A 23,173-nucleotide genomic window follows, 5' to 3' on the forward strand; every position below is an offset into this window, starting at 1 on the left:
TACCAAGATAAAAATAAGATTTTTAGCTGTTATTTTTTTTTAATTGTACTGAATTTTAAAACTTTGAAATCTTATTAGGTACAATAGCAAGGACTTTCAAGGAGGACACTTTGAAGAGTTCTGATGACATGATCATAGTTAATTTTGGAAGTTAAAGTAAAGGGCTCCACAATTATAATCATTATCCTTTCCTCTGAAAGTGTAGAATTCTAACTCATTTTAATGGCTTTTCTTTTAGCTTAGGTAGCTATTTAATGAAGACCTGGTTTTTTTGTTTGTTTGTTTTGTTTTGTTTTGTTTTGACGAGCTGTTCTTTTTTTTTTTTTTTAAAGATTTTATTTATTTATTTGACAGAGAGAAATCACAAGCAGGCAGAGAGGCAGGTAGAGAGAGAGAGGAGGAAGCAGACTCCCTGCTGAGCAGAGAGCCCGATGCGGGGCTCGATCCCAGGACCCTGAGATCATGACCTGAGCCGAAGGCAGCGGCTTAACCCACTGAGCCACCCAGGCGCCCCACTGAGCCACCCAGGCGCCCTTGATGAGCTGTTCTTAATGTGAAAATCCGCATTAATGTGCTCATCTAGTGGTCTTGTGTTTTTCTCTGAACAGACTATTTCTTTGGGATTGTCCCTTTTCCCAGGATATTGTCCTTTTTAGAATTGCTCTGTTCCTCAATCTGTTGTGTTACTTCATGGAAGTATATGCATATATGAGATAAATCCATAAGAAGGATTTACTCCTCGTGATAGAATTTAGGCTGAAGTAAAATGAAGTATTGGAAGGTGGGGCAAGTAGCAGCATCACCTTCTAGGTTTGCTTTAAATGTGCACGAAGTCCACGTTTGGGGAGATTGAGAGGGTAGTATTTGGTTTCAATATTGATTGAGGTAGGGAGTGACTTTTAATATGGCACCATTGCAGAAGCTAAGGTACACAGGGACAGGATCCAAACTGATCATAACCCATAGTGCCAAGAAGATAGTAGAGCAGGAGACTAAAACGTAAAAGTATATGAATGGAATGCTGAGTTGAGTTTTCCTGGCATTTGGCATAGATTTGGTTCTGCTGATACTATCTTTGGAAAGGAATGGCATTAATTTTGTGAGGACAATGAAATAAATGAGCAATACATATAAAAAATGGTGTTCTTTTCTCTTTTGAAGGAATGTTTTGATTCAAATTAAAAATCTTTTAAGATAACTGCAAAAAACCCCTTTTATCAATATATTTTAGAATCAGAAGCAATATATTTTGAAAATAAGGTAATTTACCATCACCTTAGAATAAATTGTATGAGCATGTATATAATTTCTACAACTTTAAAATAAGTGGTCTAATGCCATCACTTTTGCTTCCAGCTTAAAACGACAGATTGAATACTCAAGACAGAAAGAATAACCAATGGTACAAGGGAGAGATATTACTGAATCCAAAACCAGATGGAGAAATAGCCCTTACAAAAAGAGATGCAGGGGCACCTGGGTGACTCAGTAGGTTAAGCCTCTGCCTTCGGCTCAGGTCATGATCCCAGGGTTCTGGGATTGAGCCCCACATTGAGCTCTCTATTTGGCAGGGAGACTGCTTCCCTCTCTCTCTCTCTGCCTACCTCTCTGCCTACTTGTGATCCCTGTCAAATAAATTAAATTAAAAAAAAAACCTTAAAAAGGAGATGCAATTACTGTTTTTACAGTAAGGAAGGACAAGAGAATGAATATGAATAAAAAAAGAATAGGAATTTTGGAATTAGATTAAAAATATGTTAACAGTGTAGAGCTTATAGTAATTTTCAGTTTTTTTCTTAATTTTATTCTCAGAATATTCTATGACAATCATAAATCGTGTAATTTTTATTTATTTATTTATTTATTTATTTATTTATTTTAAAGATTTTATGTATTACAGTGAGAGAGGGAACACAAACAGGGAGAGTGGGGGAGGGAGAAGCAGGCTCCCTGCTCAATCCCAGGACCCTGCGATCATAAACCGAGTCAAAGGCAGGTACTTAATGACTGAGGCACCCAGGCACCCCTCAACTGTGTAATTTTAAAAGAGGAAAAAAAATCATATTGTAAAATTTCCTACTCCAAATCTCATTTTGGTAAAAATGACCTCAGATTTTCTAATGCACAGTTATCATTTTTGAAATTATTAATTTAAATATATTTAGTGAATCATTTTCTTTTTAAAGATATTAAACAAATATTATTGAGGTCATTTTGATGATAGTTATTTTCTGCATGTTTAGTATTTTGATTTTTTTCCTTCAGAAATGGTTTGCAGATGCGTTAATTTTTATGTCAGCCTTCATGTCTGGATAGTTTCTACTTGTACAGTGATAATTTTATAAAATATACATCTGCTTTAGTGGGGAATTTCTCCATCTGTCAGGAAATTGTCTGGACCTTTACATTAACCAAAAAAACAATAACTAAACAAACAAAAAACCTAAATATATATTCACTCTTAATACAAGGCTCTCAGGATTCCTTTGTTGCCTTATTTCTTGTATTCCCTTTTCTAACCCAATCACCATCTTTGGTCTTCCATATTTCTGTATTTGTTCATATTTTGTTTATTTGTATAAATAAAATTTTATTAGTTCTCTTGGGTTAGAATAGGAAAAAAAATTACATATCTTAGAAAAGTCACATCATTTTTTCATTGACAGTATTGATATTATAGTGTGTTTTTGCAATAGTAAGTATAATTTTTAAAAGATAATAGTGAAGGGCACCTGGGTGGCTTAGTTGGTTAGGCATCTGCCTTTGCTCAGGTCATGATTTTAGGGTCCTGGGATGGAGTCCTGCATAGGGCTCCCTGCTTGCCTGGGTCTGCTTCTCCCTCTCCCTCGGCCTGCTGCTCTCCCTGCCTGTGCTCTCTATCTGAATAGATAAAGAATAGATAGAGATAGATATAGATATAGAAATAGATAAAGAAATAAAATCTTAAAAAAAAAAAAGATAGTGTAGGGTGTCGAAGTGGCTCAGTCGGTTCAGCATCTACCTTCAGCTCAGGTCATGATCCCAAGGTCCTGGATTCGAGTCCCACAGGTTCCCTGATCAGTGAGGACTGTGCTTTTCCCTCTCCTTCTGCCCCTCCCCCACTCTCGTGCTCTCTCTTAAATAAATAAAAGTTATTTAAAAAATAAAAAAGATGATCATGTTTAAACATGGGCCAATATAATCACAGTGAAGATCAACACTTGTTTTTCAAGGTATGTCATTTCATATCATATGCTTGATGATTCCATACTTTGAAATTAAAAATGTGTTCAATCATTTATTTTGGAAAGTTCTATCAGATTGAGTATCCTACCAATATAGAAATATATATTTTTAATGAAACTTAGCTGTAAGTTTTTTTAAAATTTGACTCAAAGCAGTTCATAAAATGAAAACACAGTGAATTTGTTCAAGATACCAATTTTTTAGATATTACTAAGCCTGGATTCTTCTGAAAAGACCTCCTATTCCATTGATTTCTGCCCTCTCTGTGTTGTTTTATACTTTTATATTTTCCTTCTAGAGTCTGTTAGAGTGTAGCTGTGATCCAACATGGAGTCATTTGCAGACGCCCAGACTCTTTACTTAGATAGTGGGGAAAAAAATTAACTGTTTTCATAGTTATTTCCATAATTGAGAGGAATAATTGAGTGCTCAGTATGTGTTAGTTACTGTGTTATATGTTATTATAAATGATATGTCATCACATGATCACAACAGATGAGGAAGTTGAGGCTTTCAGACATTTTTTACCTTCTCAAAGTCATAAAACTGGGAAACAAAAGTTAGGATTTGAAATTTCTTTGAGTCTCTTTAGCTTAAACTATTGGCCACAGCTCTAACCTACTTCCCCCATTGTAGTCATTGGTATTGTTAATCTTTGAGCGCATAAGGGAGTGGGACCATCACTGGTCATCTTTGGGATAGTAGCAGAGCACTTACATGCTTATCATTAGAAAGTGCCTGTCTCCAAGCTGTGTATTTGTTTTCTATGATCAAAAGAAGCTCAAACACTTCCAACTTAAACAAGAAGCAGTTTCTTTCTTTTAGCAAGAAGACCATGGTTAAATGAGAATATTATAATCAAATACAAATATAGTGACAGAGTGACCTTGACAGAATTATTAATCATTAATTGAGAAAATAGTAATTCAAATTACTTCCAGACCAGGTCTTATATACTAAGACTTTTTTTTTTTTTTTTTTTAAACTTATCACTGGTTTCTAACCACCAACCTCTCTGGTACAAGTTAACATATCATCTCCGTAAGAGCAAAGATCACTTCAATAGTTTGTTAACCAAACTCCTTCCTTCCACCTTTGCTCCCTTAAAGTTTACTCTTCACCTAGCAGCCAATATGATTGCTTTAAAACATAAAGTAACATAATGTCATTCCTTCACTTCGCAATCTATAACAACTGTCCAGTTCTCTCAGAGTTAAGGTAAAAATCCTTACTGTGCCTGCAAATTCATAAATGATCTGCCCCTAATCTCTAATCACATCCTTAACTAAATTTCATGCCCTGGTCTCCTTCATTTGCTTTGTTCTAATCACATTACTTTCCTCACTGTTTCTAGAACACAGCAAATGGTTCACATGATAGAAGGTGAGTAGATGCGGGTTATAAGCAGTTTAAATAACCTTTGGAGAGTATCTTACCCAAGAATCATTTGTCCAGTTATAGGTATATGGTGGCTCTGGAATAAGGCATTTTAAATCCTATATCTGCATTATTAAACATATATATTTAACTTTATTATGCATATATAGTAAAGATATTTATTCAGTCTCTTTCTCTCTCTATATATATATATTTAATAAATTACTATATAATAGGATATGTTTGAGAGATTGGGAAAAAAATAGGTAAGTGCCTGGAACTTTTTTTACTAAAATCAAAGATGCAATGAGTAGATAAATACACAATGTATTAGACAATGTATAGGAAATAACCTGGAAGAAGCTTATGGATTAGGAGGAGTTATTTTATAGATAATAGCTAAAGAGGACCTCATGGGTAATTTTACCTATGAAGAAAAAACAGAAGTGAGAATGTAGCAGCTGTAGACTCCTAGAGAAAGCATTTTTTCCAGACTAACATAAGATTAAATGTAAAGACCTGGAGGCAAGTGCATGTTTAATATTTTCAAGCCAGAGCAAGGAAGCCAGTGTGCCAAATAATAGAGATTAAGGAAGAAAGTGGTGGGAAATGAGTTCTGAAAATTAGCACAGACAGATCACATAGGCCATTGTCTGTGCACTGCCTTTACTCTCAGTGAAATGAGGAAGCATTAGAAGATTTGACACAGAGGAAAGGCATAATTTGAGCAATCTTCTAAAACGATTGCTACAGATGCTATTTAAGGAGAGATTGCAAGGAGTCAGGGGCAGAAACAGGAAAGCAACAACACAGCAAAACTACTATTGGTAACAACACAGATGAGAAATTATGGTGGCTTGGATCAAGGTGGTAACTCTGTAGGGGTGAGAAATATTAGGTTCTTGATTTTGGAAGTATTCATAACAGGATTTGCTCAATGAGGTGGATGTAAAAAGTAAAAGAAAAAGAAAAAGATGAAGCAAGAATGACTACCAAGGTTTACAGTGTTCAAGTAGAAAGAGTTTTTATTGACTAAGATGAGGAAGTAGGAAAGGGCAAAGAATTGGCTATTGGGTAAACTTTTAAGTCTGCTCAGGCTATAGAGCAGTCTAAATAAATCTTGGGGTCATTAAGAAGTTCAAGATGACCCTACTCATTTATTTATTGGTTGTATGGGTGTTTAATTCATGTCAATTCACTGAATTGTGTATTTTGTTCACTTTTCTGAGTGTGTTTCATATTTAAAAAGAACCACTTTTTAAAATGTATTCAAGGGACACCTGGGTGGCTCAGTCAGTTTAGCTTCTGCCTTCAGCTCAGGTCATGATCCAGGGGTCCTGGGTTCAAGCCCAGTGTCTGGCTCCCTACTCAGCAGGGAGCCTGCTTCTCCCTCTGCCTCTCCGCCACTCATGCTCTCTCTCATTCTTGGTCTTTCTTTCTCTCTCTCAAATAAAAAAATAAATCTTTAAAAATGTCCATGAGAGACTATAGACTCTGAAAAACAATCTGAGGGTTTTGAAGGGGTGGGGGATGGGAGGTTGGGGGATCCTGGTGGTGGGTATTATGGAGGGCACATATGGCATGGAGCACTGGGTGTGGTGCATAAACAATGAATTCTGTTACGCTGAAAAGAAATTAATAAAAAAAAATGTATTTAAGTATACGTTGACACACAGTGTTACATTAGTTTCAGTGTATAACATAGTGGTACAATTCCTCTAGTGTAGCTACTATTTGCCACCATACAATACTAACAAAAATATCTTACTATATTTCTTATGCTATGCCTTTTATTCTTGTGATTTATTCATCATGTAAATGGAAGTCTGTATCTCCCACTCCCTTTCACCCATTTTTTTCCTTTTTGTTTTAATTTCAATACAATTCGCCAACATATAATAATACATCAATAGTTTCGGATGTAGAGTTCAATAATTCATCAGTTGTGTATAACACCCCGTTCTCATCACATCACTTGCCCTCCTTAATGCCCATCACCCAGTTACCCATCCCCCCACCCACTATCCCTCCAGCAATCCTGTTTGTTTCCTATAGTTAGGAGACTCTCATGATTTTTCTCTCTCTCTGATGACTTCCCATTCAATTTTCCCTCCCTTCCCCTATGATCCTCTGTGCTGTTTCTTATATTCCTCATACGCATGAAAGCATATGATATCTTTCTCTGATTGACTTATTTCACTCAGTATAATATCCACCAGTTCCATCCTTGTTGATATAAATGATAAGTATTCATCCTTTCTGATGGCTGAGTAATAATGCATTATATATATATATATATATATATATGTATTGCATATAACTTCCTTATCTATTCATCTGTTGATGGATACCTTGGCTCTTTCCACAGTTAGGCTATTGTGGACATTGCTGCTATAAACATTGAGGTTTAGGTGCCCCTTTGTTTCATGACCTCTGTATCTTTGAGATAGATATCTCGTAGTGCAATTGCAGGGTTATAGGATAGCTCTATTTTTAATTTATTGAGGAACCACCATACTGTTTTCCAGATTGGCTGTACCAGCTTGCATTCCCACCTACAGTGTAGGAAGACTCCCCTTTCTCCATATCTTTGCCAACATTAGCCATTTCCTGACTTGTCAGTTTTAGCCATAACGACCAATGTGAAGTAGTATCTCATTGTGGTTTTGGTTTGTATTTCCCTTATGCCATGATTTTTTCATGTTGTCTGTTGACAATTTGTATGTCTTCTTTGTAGAAACATCTGTTCATGTCTTCTACCCATTTCTTGACTGGATTCTTTGTATTTTGGATGTTAAGTTTGATATGTTCTTTATATATCTTGGATACTAGCCCTTTATCTAATATGTTGTTTACAAATATCTTCTCTCATTCCATAGGTTGCCTTTTAGTTTTGTTGACTGTTTCCTTTGCTGTAAAGGAGCTTTTTATCTTGATGAAGTCTCAATAGTTCATTTTGCTTTTGTTTCCCTTGCCTTTGGAGACATGTTTAGCAAGAAGTTGCTGAAGCCAAGGTCTAAGAGGTTGCTACTTATGTTCTTCTCTAAGATTTTGATGGATTCCTATCCCATGTTTAGGTCTTACATCCATTTTTAGTTTGAGTCTGGTGTAAGGAAATGATCCAGTTTTATTTTTCTACATATGGCTGTTCAATTTTCCCAACACCATTTATTAAAGAGACTTTTTCCATTGGATATTCTTTCTTGCTTTGTCAAAGATTATTTGACCATAGAGTTAAGGGTCCATTTCTGGGTTCTGTAGTCTGATCCACTGATCTATGTGTCTGTTTCTATGCCAATACCATACTGTCTTGGTGATTACAGCTTTGTAATATAGCTTGAAGTCTAGCATTGTGATGCCACTAGCTTTAGTTTTCTTTTTTCTCTTTCCTTTGGCTATTCAGGGTCTTTTCTGGTTCCATACAAATTTTAGGATTATTTATTCCAGTTCTGTGAAAAATGTTGATGGTATTTCAATAGGGATTGCATTGAATGTGTAGATTGTTCTAAGTAGCATAGACATTTTAACAATAATTATTTTTCCAATCCATGAACATGGAACATTTTTCCATTTCTTTGTGTTTTCCTCAATTTCTTTCCTAAGTGTTCTGTAGATTTTAGAGTACAGAGCCTTTATCTCTTTGATTAAGTTTATTCCTAGATATATTGTAATTTTTGGTGCGATTGGAAATGGTATTGATTCCTTAATATCTCTTTCTTCTGTCTCATTGTTAGTGTATAGAAATGCCACTGATTTCCATTGATTGATGCTATCAGTTCCACTGATTTTTATATCCTGCCACATTGCTGAATTCCTGTATGAGTTCTAGCAATTTTGAGGTAGAGTCTTTTGGGTTTTCCACATAAAATATCATGACATTGGCAAAGAGTGAGTGTTTGATTTCTTCTTTACTGATTTGAATGCCTTTCATTTCTTTTTGTTACCTGATTGCTGAGGCTAGGATTTCTAGTACTATATTGAACAAGAGTGGTAAGAGTGGTCATCCCTATCATGTTCCTGACCTTAAGGGAAAAGAGCTCAGTTATTGCCACTGGAAATGATATTTGCTATGTTTGTCTGTCTGTCTTTCTTTCTTTCTTTCCTTTTTTTTTTTTTTTGTATATGGCTTTTGTGACATTGAGGTATATTACCTCTATTCCCAAACTCTGGAGAGTTTAATCAAGAAAGGATGCTGTATTGTGTCAAATGCTTTTTTTGCCCACTTGAGAGAATCATATGATTCTTGTCCTTTTATTAATGTGCTGTATCATGGTGATTGATTTGCAAATTTCACCACCCTTGCAGCCTAGGAATAAATCCCACTTGGTTGTAGTGAATAATTCTTTTAATGTATTGTTGGATCCTATTGGTTAGGATCATGGTGAGAATTTTGACATCCATGTTCATCAGGGATATCGGTCTGTAATTCTTTTTTTTTTTTTTTCATGGAGTATTTGGTTTTGGGATTAAGGTAATGTTGGCTTCATAGAATGAGTTTGGAAGTTTTCCTTCCATTTCTATTTTTTGGAAAATTTAAGAAGAATAGGTATTAGTTCTTCATTAAATGGTTGGTAGAATTCCCCTGGGAAGCCGTCTGACCCTGGTCTCTTTGTTGGGAGATTTTTTATGACGATTTCAATTTCCTTGCTAGTTATGGGTCTGCTCAGGCTTCTATTTCTTCCTGTTTCAGCTTTGGTAGTTTATAAGCTTCTACGAACTTATACATTTCTTCCAGACTGCCTAATTTATTGGCATATAGTTACTCATAATATATTCTTAAAATTGATTGTATTTCCTTCATTTTGGTCATGATATTTCCTCTTTTCACTCATGATTTTATTAATTTGGGTCCTTTCTCTTTTCTTGTTGATAAGTCTGGCTAGGAATTTATCGACTTTGTAAATTCTTTCAAAGAAACAGCTTTTAGTTTCTTTGATCTGTTCTACTTGTTCTTTTGGTTTCTGTTTCATTCATTTTGACTGTGATCTTTATTATTTGTCTTCTCTTGCTTGGTTTAGGGTTTATTTGCTGTTCTTTTTCCAGCTCCTTTAGGTGTAAGGTTAGCTTGTGTATTTGAGACTTTCCTAATTTTTAGAGAAGGGCTCATATTGCAATGTATTTCCCTCTTAGGATCATGTTTGCAGCATCCCAAAAGTTTTAAGCAGTTGTATCTTCATTTCATTTGTTTCCATTAGTTTTTTTTTTTTTAATCCTTCTTTAATTTCCTGGTTGGCCCATTCATTTCTTAGTAGGATGCTCTTAAACCATCATTCATTTGAGTTCCTTCCAAATTTCCTCTAGTAATTGAGTTCCAGTTTCAAAGCATTGTGGTCTGAAAATATGTAGGGAATGATCCTAGTCTTTTGATATTGGTTGAGACCTGATTTGTGGCCCAGTAGCTGATCCATTCTGGAGAATGTTCCATGTGTACTTGAGAAGAATGTGCATTCTGTTGCTTTAGGATGGAATGCTCTGTATATATCTGTGAAGTCCATCTGGTCTGGTGTGTCATTCAAAACCCTTGTTTCCTTATTGATCACTTGCTTAGATGATCTATCCATTGCTCTGAGTGGGGTGTTAAAGCCCCCTAATATTATTGTATTATTATCAATGTGTTTCTTTAATATTGTTATTAATTGGTTTATATAATTTGCCACAACCAATTTAGGAGCATAACCATTTATAACTGTTTGATATTCTTTTTGCATAGACCCTTCAAGTATGATATAGTGCCCCTCTTCATCCCTTACTACAGTCTTTGGTTTAAAATGTAATTTGTCTGATACAAGGATTGCCACACCAGCCTTCTTTTGATGTCCATTAGCATGATAAATAGTTCTCCATCCTCTCACTTTCAATCTGGAGGTGACTTTGGGTCTAAAATGAGTCTCTTGTAGACAGCATGTGGATGGGCCTTGCTTTTTTATCCAGTCTGATACTCTGTGTGTTTTGATTGGAGCATTTAGCCCATTTACATTCAGAGTAACTATTGAAAGATATAAATTCAGTGCCATTGTATGATCTGTAACATGCCTGTTTCTGTAGATTGTTTCTTTCTGGTCCATGTGACTTTTGGGCTATTCTTTCACTTATAGGATGGCAAGATTTCCTTTAATAGTTCTTGCATGGCTGGTTAAGTGATCACAAATTCTTTTAGTTTCTTTTTGTCCTGGAAGCTCTTTATCTCTCCTTCCATTCTGAATGATGGACTTATTGGATAGAGTATTTCTTGGTTGTACACTTTTATCATTTGGTACCCTGAATATTTCATACCAGCCCTTTCTGGCCTGGGAGGTCTCTTTGGATATGTCTTCTGCCAGTCTAATGTTCCTACCCTTGCAAATTAAGGACCTCTTGTCTTAAGCTGCTTTCAGAATTTTCTCTTATCTCTGAAATATGCAAACTTCACTACTATGTGTCAGGGTGTTGACCTATTTTTATTGATTCTTGAGGGGGTTTCTCTGTAACTCCTAAACTTGAATCTCTTTTTCCTTTCCTGTGTTAGAGACGTTTTCAGTTATGATTTGTTCAAATATACCTAATGCTTCTCTTTCTTCTTCCTCTGGGAACAAAGTAGTTCTAAAATTGTTTCACTTTATGGTGTTGCTGATTTCTCAAAACCGCCCCTCATGGCCCATTAGTTGTTTTTCTCTCTTTTGCTCAGCATCCTTCCTTTCCATCATTTTGTCTACTGTGTCATTGACTCTCACTTCTGCCTCATTTACACTAGCTATTAGAGGATCCATTTTAGACTACATCTCAGTTAAAGGGTTTTTAATTTCAGCCTGATTAGATTTAATTTCTGTGCCAGGAGACTCTCTAGTGTCTTTTATGCTGTTTTTCAAGCCCACCTAAGAACTTTATAATTATTATTCTGAGTTCAATTTCTGGCATTTTCCTTATATCCATATCAATTAGATCTATGGCAGAGAGAATTACCACTAGTTCTTTTTTTGTTGTTGTTATGAATTTCTCCTTCTAGTCATTTTGTCCAGAGAAGAACAGATGAACAAGAGAACAAAATGACAAATAGCAACTATAACCCATATATGACAGTGCAGGTAAGCCAAAAATGAAGAATATATCTGTAAAATGTAAATGTAAAAATGAAAATTTAAAAAAGACTTAAAAATATAGATTTGATAAAATGAGAAACTAGTTGAAAAGGAGGAAAAAAAAGAAAAAAAAAGAGATTTTAAACTGAAGGGCTACAGACTCATGAGAGAAGAAAAACCTCAAATTCTATATACTCTTTTCCCCTACTGCAGAATTTTTTTCAGTTCTGAGTGATCCATAAACTTGGTATGTGTCTGATGTTCCTGCTAATCTTCTGGGGGAGGAGCCTGTTGCATGGATTCTCAGGTGTCTTTGTTGGGCAGAGTTGCATGGCTCTTGGCCAGGGAGCTAAGCTCAGTGTAAACTGAGCTTAGGGTTGCTAAGCTTGCTAAGCTTGGGTTGCTCTATGTGACATTTGTTCCTTATGGGCTTTTCATGCCACTTTAGAGGATGAAAAATAAATGTAAATAAATAACACCAAAATGGCAGTGCCCAGATCTCCAGTCCTGGACCTAAATGATCTTGGCTCCCACTCTTCAGTGCTCAGTCAAGCACCTTTGTGTAGTCACAGTCTGCAGACTCCTGTAATGCACACCCACACCAATCTTCCCACGGGATGGAGGGGGTATTTCACGGCAGCCTACTGCTTTCTTGGCCCCTGCTCCATGAACAGTTGTCCGATAGTAGGGGAACCTGCACCACTCCTCCCTGGGAGAAGGATGAGGGTCATGCAGGGGTTTTGCTGCTTGTTGGGCCCCTGCTTGGAGAGGGGTCCCTGGATAGAGGTGCTGTTCATGGTTTATGGCAACACCAAGCTGAGAGCCCAGTACTGGCCTCACTGATTGCAGAGGCTTCCCTGCTCCCAATTCCTGGGAACTCTGGTACACTCAGGTACCCATGTTCTTTCTGTGACCCCATGGATCCTGAGACCACACTGTCCCATCTAGGGTTCTGCTCTTTGCCACGTGAGCACCTTTCAGGCGGGGATGTCCTTCACAGGAGCAGATTTCTAAACATTCCAATTTTGTGCTTTACTGCTGTATCACATTCCAGTAGCCAACTTTTTTTTTTTAAGATTTTTATTTATTTATTTGACAGAGATCACAAGTAGGCAGAGAGGCAGGCAGAGAGAGAGGAGGAAGCAGGCTCCCCACTGAGCAGAGACCCCGATGCGGGGCTGGATCCCAGGACCCTGAGATCATGACCTGAGCTGAAGGCAGAGGCTTTAACCCACTGAGCCACCCAGGTGCCCTCCAGTAGCCAGCTTTTGAAGGCTCTCTCCCCCTGCAGTTTATCGTCCCATATATCCTCTCGAATTCACTTCTCCACACCTCCTACCTTGCAAAAGGTGGTCAGTTTTCTATTTTTAGACTTGCAGAAATTATTTATTATTATTATTATTTTATTATTTATTTATTATTTATTATTATTTTATTAATTTATTATTATTATTAGTTATTTACAGGTGTTGAATTTACAGGTGTTCAGAATGATTTGATAGGTATCTAGCTGAATTTCAGCGACCAGATGAAATGAGGGCCCCCTACTCTTCTGCCATCTTCCCTTCTTCTCTCCCCTTCATCCATTTTCTCCTTGTCCCCTTCACACACCTGCTCTCTGGCATCCAATGAGACCTATAAACACCTTTGTATTTATAGGTCTCATTCTGTTGTTTATTCATTTTTTTAATAGTCCACATATGAGTGAAATCATGGTATTTGTCTTTCCCTACCTGACTTATTTCATTTAGTGTAATACCTTCTAGGTCCATCCATGTTGTTGCAAATAGCACAATCTCATCTTTTTATGGCTGTGTAATATTCATTTGTATTTATACCATATTTTTCCTATCTGCTTGTTTACAGATGGGCATTCAGGTTGCTTCCATATCTTGGGTACTGTAAATTATGCTGCATATATCTTTTTGAGTTAGTGTTTTTGTTTTCTTTGGATAAATACTCAGTGAAGTCACTGGATCATATGGTAATTCTATTTTTAATTTCTTGAGGAAACTCCATACTATTTTCCACTGTGCCTATACCAGTTCATATTCCCTTCTTTTTAAAAGGAAACAGTGAGAGAGGAAAAAAAAGAAGAAAGAAAGAAAGAGAGAAAGAAAGAAAGAAAGAAAGAAAATGCCTTTATTTATTACTTTATTTATTTTTTGTGTGTGAGTTGCTGTTCAAAGATTTTAAGAAATGCATGGTAGCTTTTTTTTGTTTATTTGTTTGTTTTGTTTTGTTTTTAATTTCAGCAAACACCCTTAGAAATCAGGATTTTAAAAAATGGTCATTATTAACTTCACTTTCAGTGGAAAGGGAAGCAAAATTGCAGTAGGTTAAGTAATAAATGATGGTTGAATTTTTTATAGAAGACAGTCAACATAATTTTGCAGCTCTAAATAATTATCAATTGATTGATCTGCAAATACTGATCCAAATAAATACACCAAAAAATACCTGCTGGAAAAGTAATGCAGTGAAAGTAAATGCTGAGACTCAAGTCAAAAAGATGACTTTTGCTTCATATTTACTAACTTCTTAGGATTAGAGATTTAATCATTTACTTAAGGTTGGCTCTACAACTGATAACAAGACAATTAAATTTGATGATACCTTTCTCTAGAGCCTACCAACATTTGCATGTTATTGACTTACAACAGATTCATATATATATATGACTTATAATATATATTTATAAAAGTTTTATTTTCATATTTTGTTTTTCCAGTAAAAAGATATTTTTTGCCATTATGAAACTTTCTGACCTATTAGATGTTACCAGTAGAAATGGAGACTAATTTTTCTGTTATATTTTTCTAATCCTGTTTTTTTTTAATACTCTGCTTGATTTTAGCCTTGGATCAACTGTGCAATTCTCTTGTGATGAAGATTATGTCCTACAAGGTGCTAAGAGTATCACCTGTCAACGGATAGCTGAAGTCTTTGCTGCTTGGAGTGATCACAGGCCTGTATGTAAAGGTAAAGAAAAATCTTTAAAATCAAAATGCTCTCTTAACAACATTTTAATAGTGTGAACTTTGTTCCATGAGAATAAGTTTCAATTAAATCTTTGAGTTGTAATGCAGTCTTTAAGGAAATACTTAACCCATGTACTTAGCAATATTTGTTGAAGATCTCTGATATGTGAACTGCTGTGTTAGGTTTCCAAGGAGTTCCCAACGTAATAATTATATGAATATGCAATACAATGTACTGGTGACTCTCTGGCTTCCCATATTACCAGTAACTGCAGATAAGATTTGTTCTTATCACCTTTCTACAAATTAAGCATTTCGATATAAATTAAATAAAGCCTCTGTTTTCTAAATTTCATTAAGCAATGTTTGAAAATGCCTCATCTAGATTTACTGGCACTCTTAATTGCTTTTTTGTTGTTGTTGTTGTTGTTGTTATTTTTTGTAAGATTTTATTTATTTGAGAGAGAGAGAGAGAGCACAAGCAAGGTGAAGGGGAGAGAGAGAAGCAGACTCCCTGCTGATAAGGGTGTTCTCAAGGGACTAGAGACAGGGTAGATTTGAGAGCTACTCTAAAGGGATGAAGAGAAAGTATCTGACTATTGTCTGGATATGGAAAAAGAAAGTGACAAGAAAGAATCAAAGATGATACCCAAAGATGAGTCCATGAGATCAGAGAAATCTTATGCTGTTAATAAGTATGAAGAAACTGAAAAATGGAGTTGTATGGAAGATTATCCAGCTACTATAACATTGTCATCATTAGTAATACTTTTAGACACTTCCTCTGGAGAAATCACTGGGCACTAACCACTGCATATACTGTCTTATTTAATCCTGAATACAAACTGATTGAGACACAATTATCTCCATTTTAGAAATGAAAAAGTAACATAAAGAGAAATAACACTTTCCCAAGTTCAAATACTTGGAAAATGGCAAAGTCCTTAAGACTTCATAGAATGGGGAGAAAAGCCAGATTTCAGAACATCAATGAGAGAATAGAAAATGATAAAATGGAAGCAACAGGTATCTTCCACTCGTTTGGCAATGGCACAGCCAGAGTAAGAAGAAGAGAGAAGCTAGATATTTTTCAGCTTTTAATAAAACTTTTCTGTTGCAGGTAGATGTGTACTCATGACCTATCTAATTTTTAAAGGCTTTGACAATGACATATGGTGAAATAACATTAAAAAGAAATAGTGAAATGGGGATAGTAAAATAAGGCAAAATAGTTCCATGTTCCTAAACAAAAGTTTATATATAAGTTAGTAGACAACTTTTAAGAATGCTAGACTTAAATATGACAACTGCTGAACAAACAGGGAAACCTGTTTTTATACAAAAACTGTTGTCTATGAAATACATGTATAACAATGACACAGAAAAAACAAAATTTTTCCTGGCTTCGAGTTCTGAAATGCCTTGCATTATTTTTTTATAAAGTAGACACTGAATGATAATTATTGTGGGAGTAATTTTCATCAATGTTCAGGCAATGAATAGGACAGTAAACTGTATCAGGTTGATTTTTTATGGTGTCCTCCACTCAAGACAAATTATAGTTATGAAGGACAACATAGTGAAAATCATGGTTTCAAATGGTGTGATCCAAGTATCCTGCTTCAGTTTTTCATAAATTAGATGTGTGCACTTTTTGATGGCAAAAAAGAATGGAAAAAATAGTAGATTCAAGAAAAAAAGATTAATGTTAACGAAGAAACAAAACCTCACACAAGAAGAAAAGTTATAGTCAGATTATGGAATTTAAGATCTACATAAAGTAAGATTGAGACTATAAACCATCTTTTTCATTCAAGACTCTCATTTCAATAAAAAGAATGAATCGTATTTATTATGACTGTAAATTGTTCAAAGACAGAAATAATGTTACATTATTTTGTTATGTTTTATAAACCCTATAGCAGAAAGAGCAGCTCTCTACTGGCTTCAATCTCAAGAAATATTCATTGAAAATTAATGTATAATTATTTTTCTTTGATTCCAAGATGTATGATGATATATATCAACATTAGCGGATAGGCACAAAATGTGCATATTCAAGATTCATATCTTGATGCTATTTCATCTAAATTTCCATCTTTTCTGCAGACACCAATCATTTATACGTAGCTTTATTCATTCCTTGCATGCAGGCATATGTGTGTATGGTTTATAAAGTACATTTGGCTATTAGAAATTACTGGCTCTGGTGCTGGAAACAGTAATGGAAGGAACATGCTGAAATAGTAATTGAAGTTTTAAAATGACTATCCGCAGTGAGTCTGAACAAAGAATTGTTTTCATGTCTCATGGGTGCTTGGACAGAATAAATATGCTTTTTCCCAGACAGCAGCATAAATAGCAGTATCAGTGCACTGCACCTTTGAGAGGTTATTAATATAGCTGCTGTCTATGTATTGCCTGGTTGAGCAATCAAGAAATGATGATTTTAAAGGGACTGAAAGTTCACACAAATAACAAATTATGAATTAAAAGAGAAAGAGCAATTTAGAAATTAACATTAATGGATTTTACACAAACCCAGACAACAATTTTTATTTCCTAAATGGGATATGTATACGAGATATTTGCCAGTATACAGTTATGGATATAATTATTCTTTTGTCGGAAATGCAGTAGATAACCAAAAGCTGGAGTTTATGCAAATAAGCAGGCTTATGCACTTGAACAATATGTAGAAAGTTTATTTTTAGATATTTGTGATGTTTGAAGAAACATCATTCATTGGAGAATTGATAATTTGTTGACAAGAAAGTATTTAAGAGAGTTAATATTTATAGATTAGACAAAATTTTTGACTAGTTTTCAATCAATATTAGTTTGGATGGTCCAACTAACCAGATTTTATCTGTCAAGACACAAGGGCATGAACCACTCATAAGAGTAATGTAAGAGGTGATTAAGAGAGGATTAGAAAAGAAAAGAAAGATGAACGTACTGGAAACAGGTAAAAATCAGGAGTCACCTTGAATTCCATCATTCAATTAATTATTTAATTATTTGTTATGCAGTTATTAATATATTTACCTATTTTGGTTTCCACAAACATTAGTGAACATCGGTAGGCATGCCAAATTAATACTATGCAGGCCACACAGCATGTATGGTTTTAATTATTTTGTATTATTTATAAGGCAAAAACACAAAAGTAGGTAATATAGAGTAGACTATTTTGTTTACAAGAGAGGTGTAATTCTCTGCAAAATTCAGATGAGAAATATTATTTCCATGTTTGGAGATTGTCACACCTTGAGATGGCAGAGCAGAACTCGGGAATTGTTTTAGATTTCAACATAGGAAGTTAGAAAACATTCCAAATATAGAGGGTATGTCACAAGTGAAATCACAAAGTGAATTGACATGTTCTGGGGAACTAGGTGGGGGAAGATGGGCATTCCAGTTTAGTTAGGTCTATATATGAAAGAATATAAAGTGAGGTAAGTTAGGAAGGGTTATGTTATATATCTCCTCCCTTAAGATTTTTTTGGAAGCACTCCAAAACTTTCATTCCTGTCATCACCATTCTATAGTATATATGCTACAACTGACTCATATGTTTTTGTTTGAACTATAATTTATCATTTGTATTGCTGGCAGACTAATCCTATCAAAATCTCAATTTTGATATGTCCCAATAATATTCAAAGACCCTGTTTTATTTCTCAACTTCATACTGTGAGCCAGTAAAATGAGACAATCAAGAATGTGAACTCGGGTATCAGAGTACACCAGTTCAAATATTTGATCTTCTACTTAAGTAATAAACTCTCTTCATAATTATCAGATACCTTATCTGTAAAAGAGAGTTCCAGTACATTAGGACCTACTCCATAGGGAGTTAAGAATTTGTATGAAGATGAAATGAGGTAATCTGTATAAAAGCACCAAGAATATGGGCTGAAGCACAAACACTTAATGGATTGTAGTGATAATGGTTGGGGTGCCACACTAATAGTTAACTCATTAATTCCCATAATCGCCCATAATCTGTCTCCATCCAGTTAGTTCTCTAATTCTCACCAGAAGTTTATCCCAGGATCTCAATACTGAACCAAACCACTCTCCTAATTTTCATATATGTGTGATTTGTCCTGAATGAAAATATACCTATTGACCATATTCTGCCCACCCACCTTTCAAAGTCTTACTCACCTTTCACCTCCTCAAAACTTCTATTTCCATTATCCTTTATCCCTCACTTCTTTACCCCTACTTCACATTTACTATCTTTACCATACAATTTAGCATTTAATTCTATTCTCTTTGGCAGTGATGCCTCAACATTTTATGTACAATAGACTTGCTCCCTCAACCAAAACCACCTTAGAAAGAACAGAATAATCAACACTCTTATTGTGCTTGAATTTTCATTGATCTCTTTTGAATATTGCCAAGAAGAAGACACTAACCAATAAGGTTTATCCATCTATTACCTTTGATTTTAAATGGAAAGATCATAATGAGGTTCAATTCCTTTCTTCATATACAGAAGAAACGTTGGTATCACAGTTTATTCAACAGATAATTGCTCTGGCCAAAGCTAAGGGCCATGACCCTCATTAATGAATATTAAGGGCTTTGGGGGTCTTAAAGTTTTCAAAATTCTCTCACATATGTGTCAGGTTCCTACTCATATTTAACTCTTCTTCACAGGGTTGAGTCCAGTGACCATTATCCCTATATTTTAGTGTGTATGATAGTTGCTAAATAGACTTTTTGAACAAATATTACGGGGAAATTAGTTAATTATAACAAACAGTTTAAAAAGATAGTAATGTGCTGACTGTAACCAGAAAATTTGCCTGGTGGAAGACTTCCTGTTATGCAAAAGCAATTAGAAAATTTTGCCCAAGAGCAAACCAGAACCTGCTGAAATTTATCAACCAGAAACACATATAGCAGGTGTTTGTCTGTAGCTGTTATTGATGCCTTCTTAGTTTCATGGAATAAGGTTACAGATGAGATGATGCATAATAAGGGTGATATTAGCAATTAATAGAGTGACATATGGTGAAGAAGATAGACAGATGGTTTAGATATGGATATTTTATCATACACTCATGTTTCTTGATGGTCTTTTTCCCCCAAAAATAATAGTTTGAAATTTATTATATAATTTTAATAAGCAAATTCATTTTACTGTGCTCTGACAGTGACTATATTTTAATGACAAGATGTCATTTACATGTTGTGTGATGCAGATGATAGTGATGCATTTATGTATATCATTTAAAATTCAAAACCACCTGAACAATTAGAAATTTTGCATTTTAATAATGACCTTCCGACAATTGCTCAGAAATACATTCTTCACATCTTGCCTACCTCACAAATTTATTAGGAAAATATGCAAATAGTTAGCAAATAAATGATTCTGTTTTGTTATATAGTAGGGAGGAGGGAGAGCTCTCCATTGGCACCCTCCCATTTCCTGGGTGTATGACCTTGCTTATGTTGCTTAACATTTCCTGGGCTTCTGTGTGCTTTTTTGGTGATTACTATGGACTTCTTCCAGTTATAAATTCTAAATATTCTTAAGTACAATTACTGCTTTTCTAGACTTTAGGACATGTTGAGGTAATTCTTATTAAATGTTTGTCTTGGTTTGGCTGGTATAGCAAAAATACCATAAACTGAATGGCTTAAAACAACAAATATTTATTTCACTGTGACCTCTTTCTGTTAAATAAATAAATAAAATCTTAAAAAAAATAGGTAAGTATTGCTTTTACTTAGGTCAAAAACTGCAGTTATCAGTCATCAATTTTTTTCAGAGTAGTTTAGAATCTGTGGATCTTTTATACCTCATTTTCTATTAAAGATATAATTTTATATTAAGTTAATGGATTATTTATGTTCATACATTTCCAACTATTAAGTGTAATTCTATGAAATGTTCATTTTATTTTTTTAAAGATTTTATTTATTTATTTGACACAGAGAGAGAGATCACAAGTAGGCAGAGAGGCAGGAGAGAGAGACAAGGGGAAGCAGGCTCCCTGCTGAGCAGAGAGCCTGATGTGGGGCTCCATCCCAGGACCCTGAGATCATGACCTGAGCCGAAGGCAGAGGCTTAACCCACTGAGCCATCCAGGCACCCCACATATGTTCATTTTAAATAATGTATCCTTAGAAAAACAAAGTTGATTATGATGTGATTCTTGATCCTGCTATATTTTAAGGACTATAGTTTTGAGAGTTTTTAAATGGAAAATAAAGATATTAATTATTAAAATTAATCAATAGCAATTATAGGTGAGTTGGGAGAGAAAATAAATAGGAAGCAATTCTTTTAGTTTTGGCCCACATAATTCTAAAGCCTGAGGGTTTTAAATTTAGTGGGACTAAAGGGGCTGTGCAATGAATAAAGCACAAATGACTAAGGAAATAATAACCTAATAAACAATGGGCATTTTAGCTGAACAACTAGGGAAAAACCTGAATGTGTTATCTTTATGCAAGGATGAACAAATTGAAAACTAGTAAAATTAGCACAAGAAATTAAAAATTTGCAGGAGAACTTACTTATTTGAAAGGGAATTTTGAAGAATTGTCATAACAAAATGCCTTTTTTTTTTTTTTTGGTTTTTTGTTTTTACAGTAAATCTGTAAGATTCCTCAAAATCCCCCTGTAATGCAGAAAGCCTTGTTTCCTATGTTTGCTGACAGGATGTGCTATTATCACAATATGATAATCTATATGACTTGCTTCCCTTTCCACTAGTTCTGATCACATAAAAAGATGGAAGAAGTAAAGATGGAGTGAGGGACTCCCTTACTAAGCTCCTTCATAACACAAACTCACTTTCGTCTTAAACTAGCAGAATAGCTACTTTTAGGTAGGAGAGTCTGTAGATAAAATGATCATAGCGTGGTCACTAGAATGTCTGACACTTTTTATATGAACTCAAAATAGAGAATTGTACAATGTGAAATAAAAAACATGCAGACCTAGGAAAGACACTGACACCAATAGGAAACAAGAGGCCTAGGTAAAATATATAGAGACAAGATTGATGAAAAGGGGGAAATTTTTTTTTTAAAGATTTTATTTATTTATTTGACAGAGAGAGAGATCACAAGTAGGCAGAGGCAGACAGAGAGAGAGAGAGGGAAGCAGGCTCCCTGCTGAGCAGAGAGCCCAATGCAGGACTCCATCCCAGGACGCTGAGATCATGACCTGAGCCAAAGGCAGTGGCTTAACCCACTGAGCCACCCAGGCGCCCCAAGGGGGAAATTGTTAATATTTAAGTTGAGTTTATTTGAAATGTAAGGAATTATGAATTTTACCCTTAATATGAACACACAGAATTTATCACACTGTGGCAGACCTCTCCTTGTATTAAGGTGTAAGCTATGTTTTTCTGTTTAGCTAGTCTGATGGTAATTTTTGTGGATCTAGGTTTAGAGCAACAGCAACCCCACCCCAACAACTGGCCTTGCCTGGCATGTGGCAGACACCCTCACAGATACTTGACTGAATGAATGTTTTGTTTCTCACTAAACTAGACACAATGTAAGAAGCACAGACTAGAATTGAACAAATCACGCCCTTGAGGAATTTATAGTCTCATTGAAAACAGTACATTCAAAATGAAACAACCAGAGAACATCCCTAAGGCCACAGAGGCACAGTTGCATAGACAGTGTTTATGTCATAAAGACAGTTCAAAATAAAGGAAGGACAGAAGACAGAAATGAGAATGTTAACCTTTGGGGGATAAATTCAATAGACTATGAATATATCACTTAGTTTCTCTTTGAGTTGAATATTACTGTATATTTATTTTGGAAATCATTCATTTTTTAAAACAACATTGATATTTGAGTGCTAAATATTTACTAGATAAAAGGAAAAAAAAAGATGAATCAGAAATTATTTTTCTCTAAAGATAAGTGCTCTACTTTAGTGGGAAAAACACAACAGAAAAGTGTGTATTACCAGACATCACAATAACAGACACTGCAGGTGAGTAGACACAGAACTTTACATTCAATGAGGATAAGTAACCACTCTGCTTAGAAAAGTCTAGGAAATTTGATTTTAAAAATGAGTAGAGATTTAAGAAGGAAAGGCAGACAGACCTATAAGTTGATATATGGAATGATATACAAGACAGAAAACGTCACATAAAATTGCAGGGTCATGAAAGAGACCTATCTTAGAAAGATAGCCAAACACTGATGAATGAAATATGGAGGAGCATAAACTTATTGAAGGTGGGGAAAAAAGGAGATATGTTGGTTAAACCGATGAATCTTACTTTGAAGGATCATATTTGCCAATGACAAGGTAAGTACTGGGTTTTGGATGCATAAAGAAGGAGAGGTTTTTTGCTTTTAAATTTCTTTAAAAAAAGGATTACTTATTAATTTAATGCATTGAACAAGTATTTATTCATTGATAATTATATGTCAGTCAGACACTGGGGTAAGTTGTAAGGGTAAAAAGATAACTAAGACAAATCTCTACTTGCAATGAACTTACTCTCAGTGGTGTGGGGGGGCAAGAGA

General features: G+C 35.0%; 1 protein-coding gene across 2 annotated transcripts in view; it reads left to right on the plus strand.

The window, feature by feature from the left end:
- LOC111146567 (CUB and Sushi multiple domains 3) overlaps nucleotides 1–23,173 on the plus strand; it is a 1,261,269-nt gene that overhangs the window by 561,124 nt on the left and 676,972 nt on the right. For both annotated transcript variants that reach the window (XM_022502159.1, XM_022502160.1), the window contains one exon: nucleotides 14,515–14,639. In XM_022502159.1, coding sequence (XP_022357867.1) covers nucleotides 14,515–14,639 — 125 coding nt within the window. The remainder of the gene's footprint in view (nucleotides 1–14,514; nucleotides 14,640–23,173) is intronic.

Source organism: Enhydra lutris, unplaced genomic scaffold (genome assembly GCF_002288905.1).
Source record: "Enhydra lutris kenyoni isolate GAN:26980312 unplaced genomic scaffold, ASM228890v2 scaffoldscaffold14, whole genome shotgun sequence".
Taxonomy (NCBI): domain Eukaryota; kingdom Metazoa; phylum Chordata; class Mammalia; order Carnivora; family Mustelidae; genus Enhydra; species Enhydra lutris.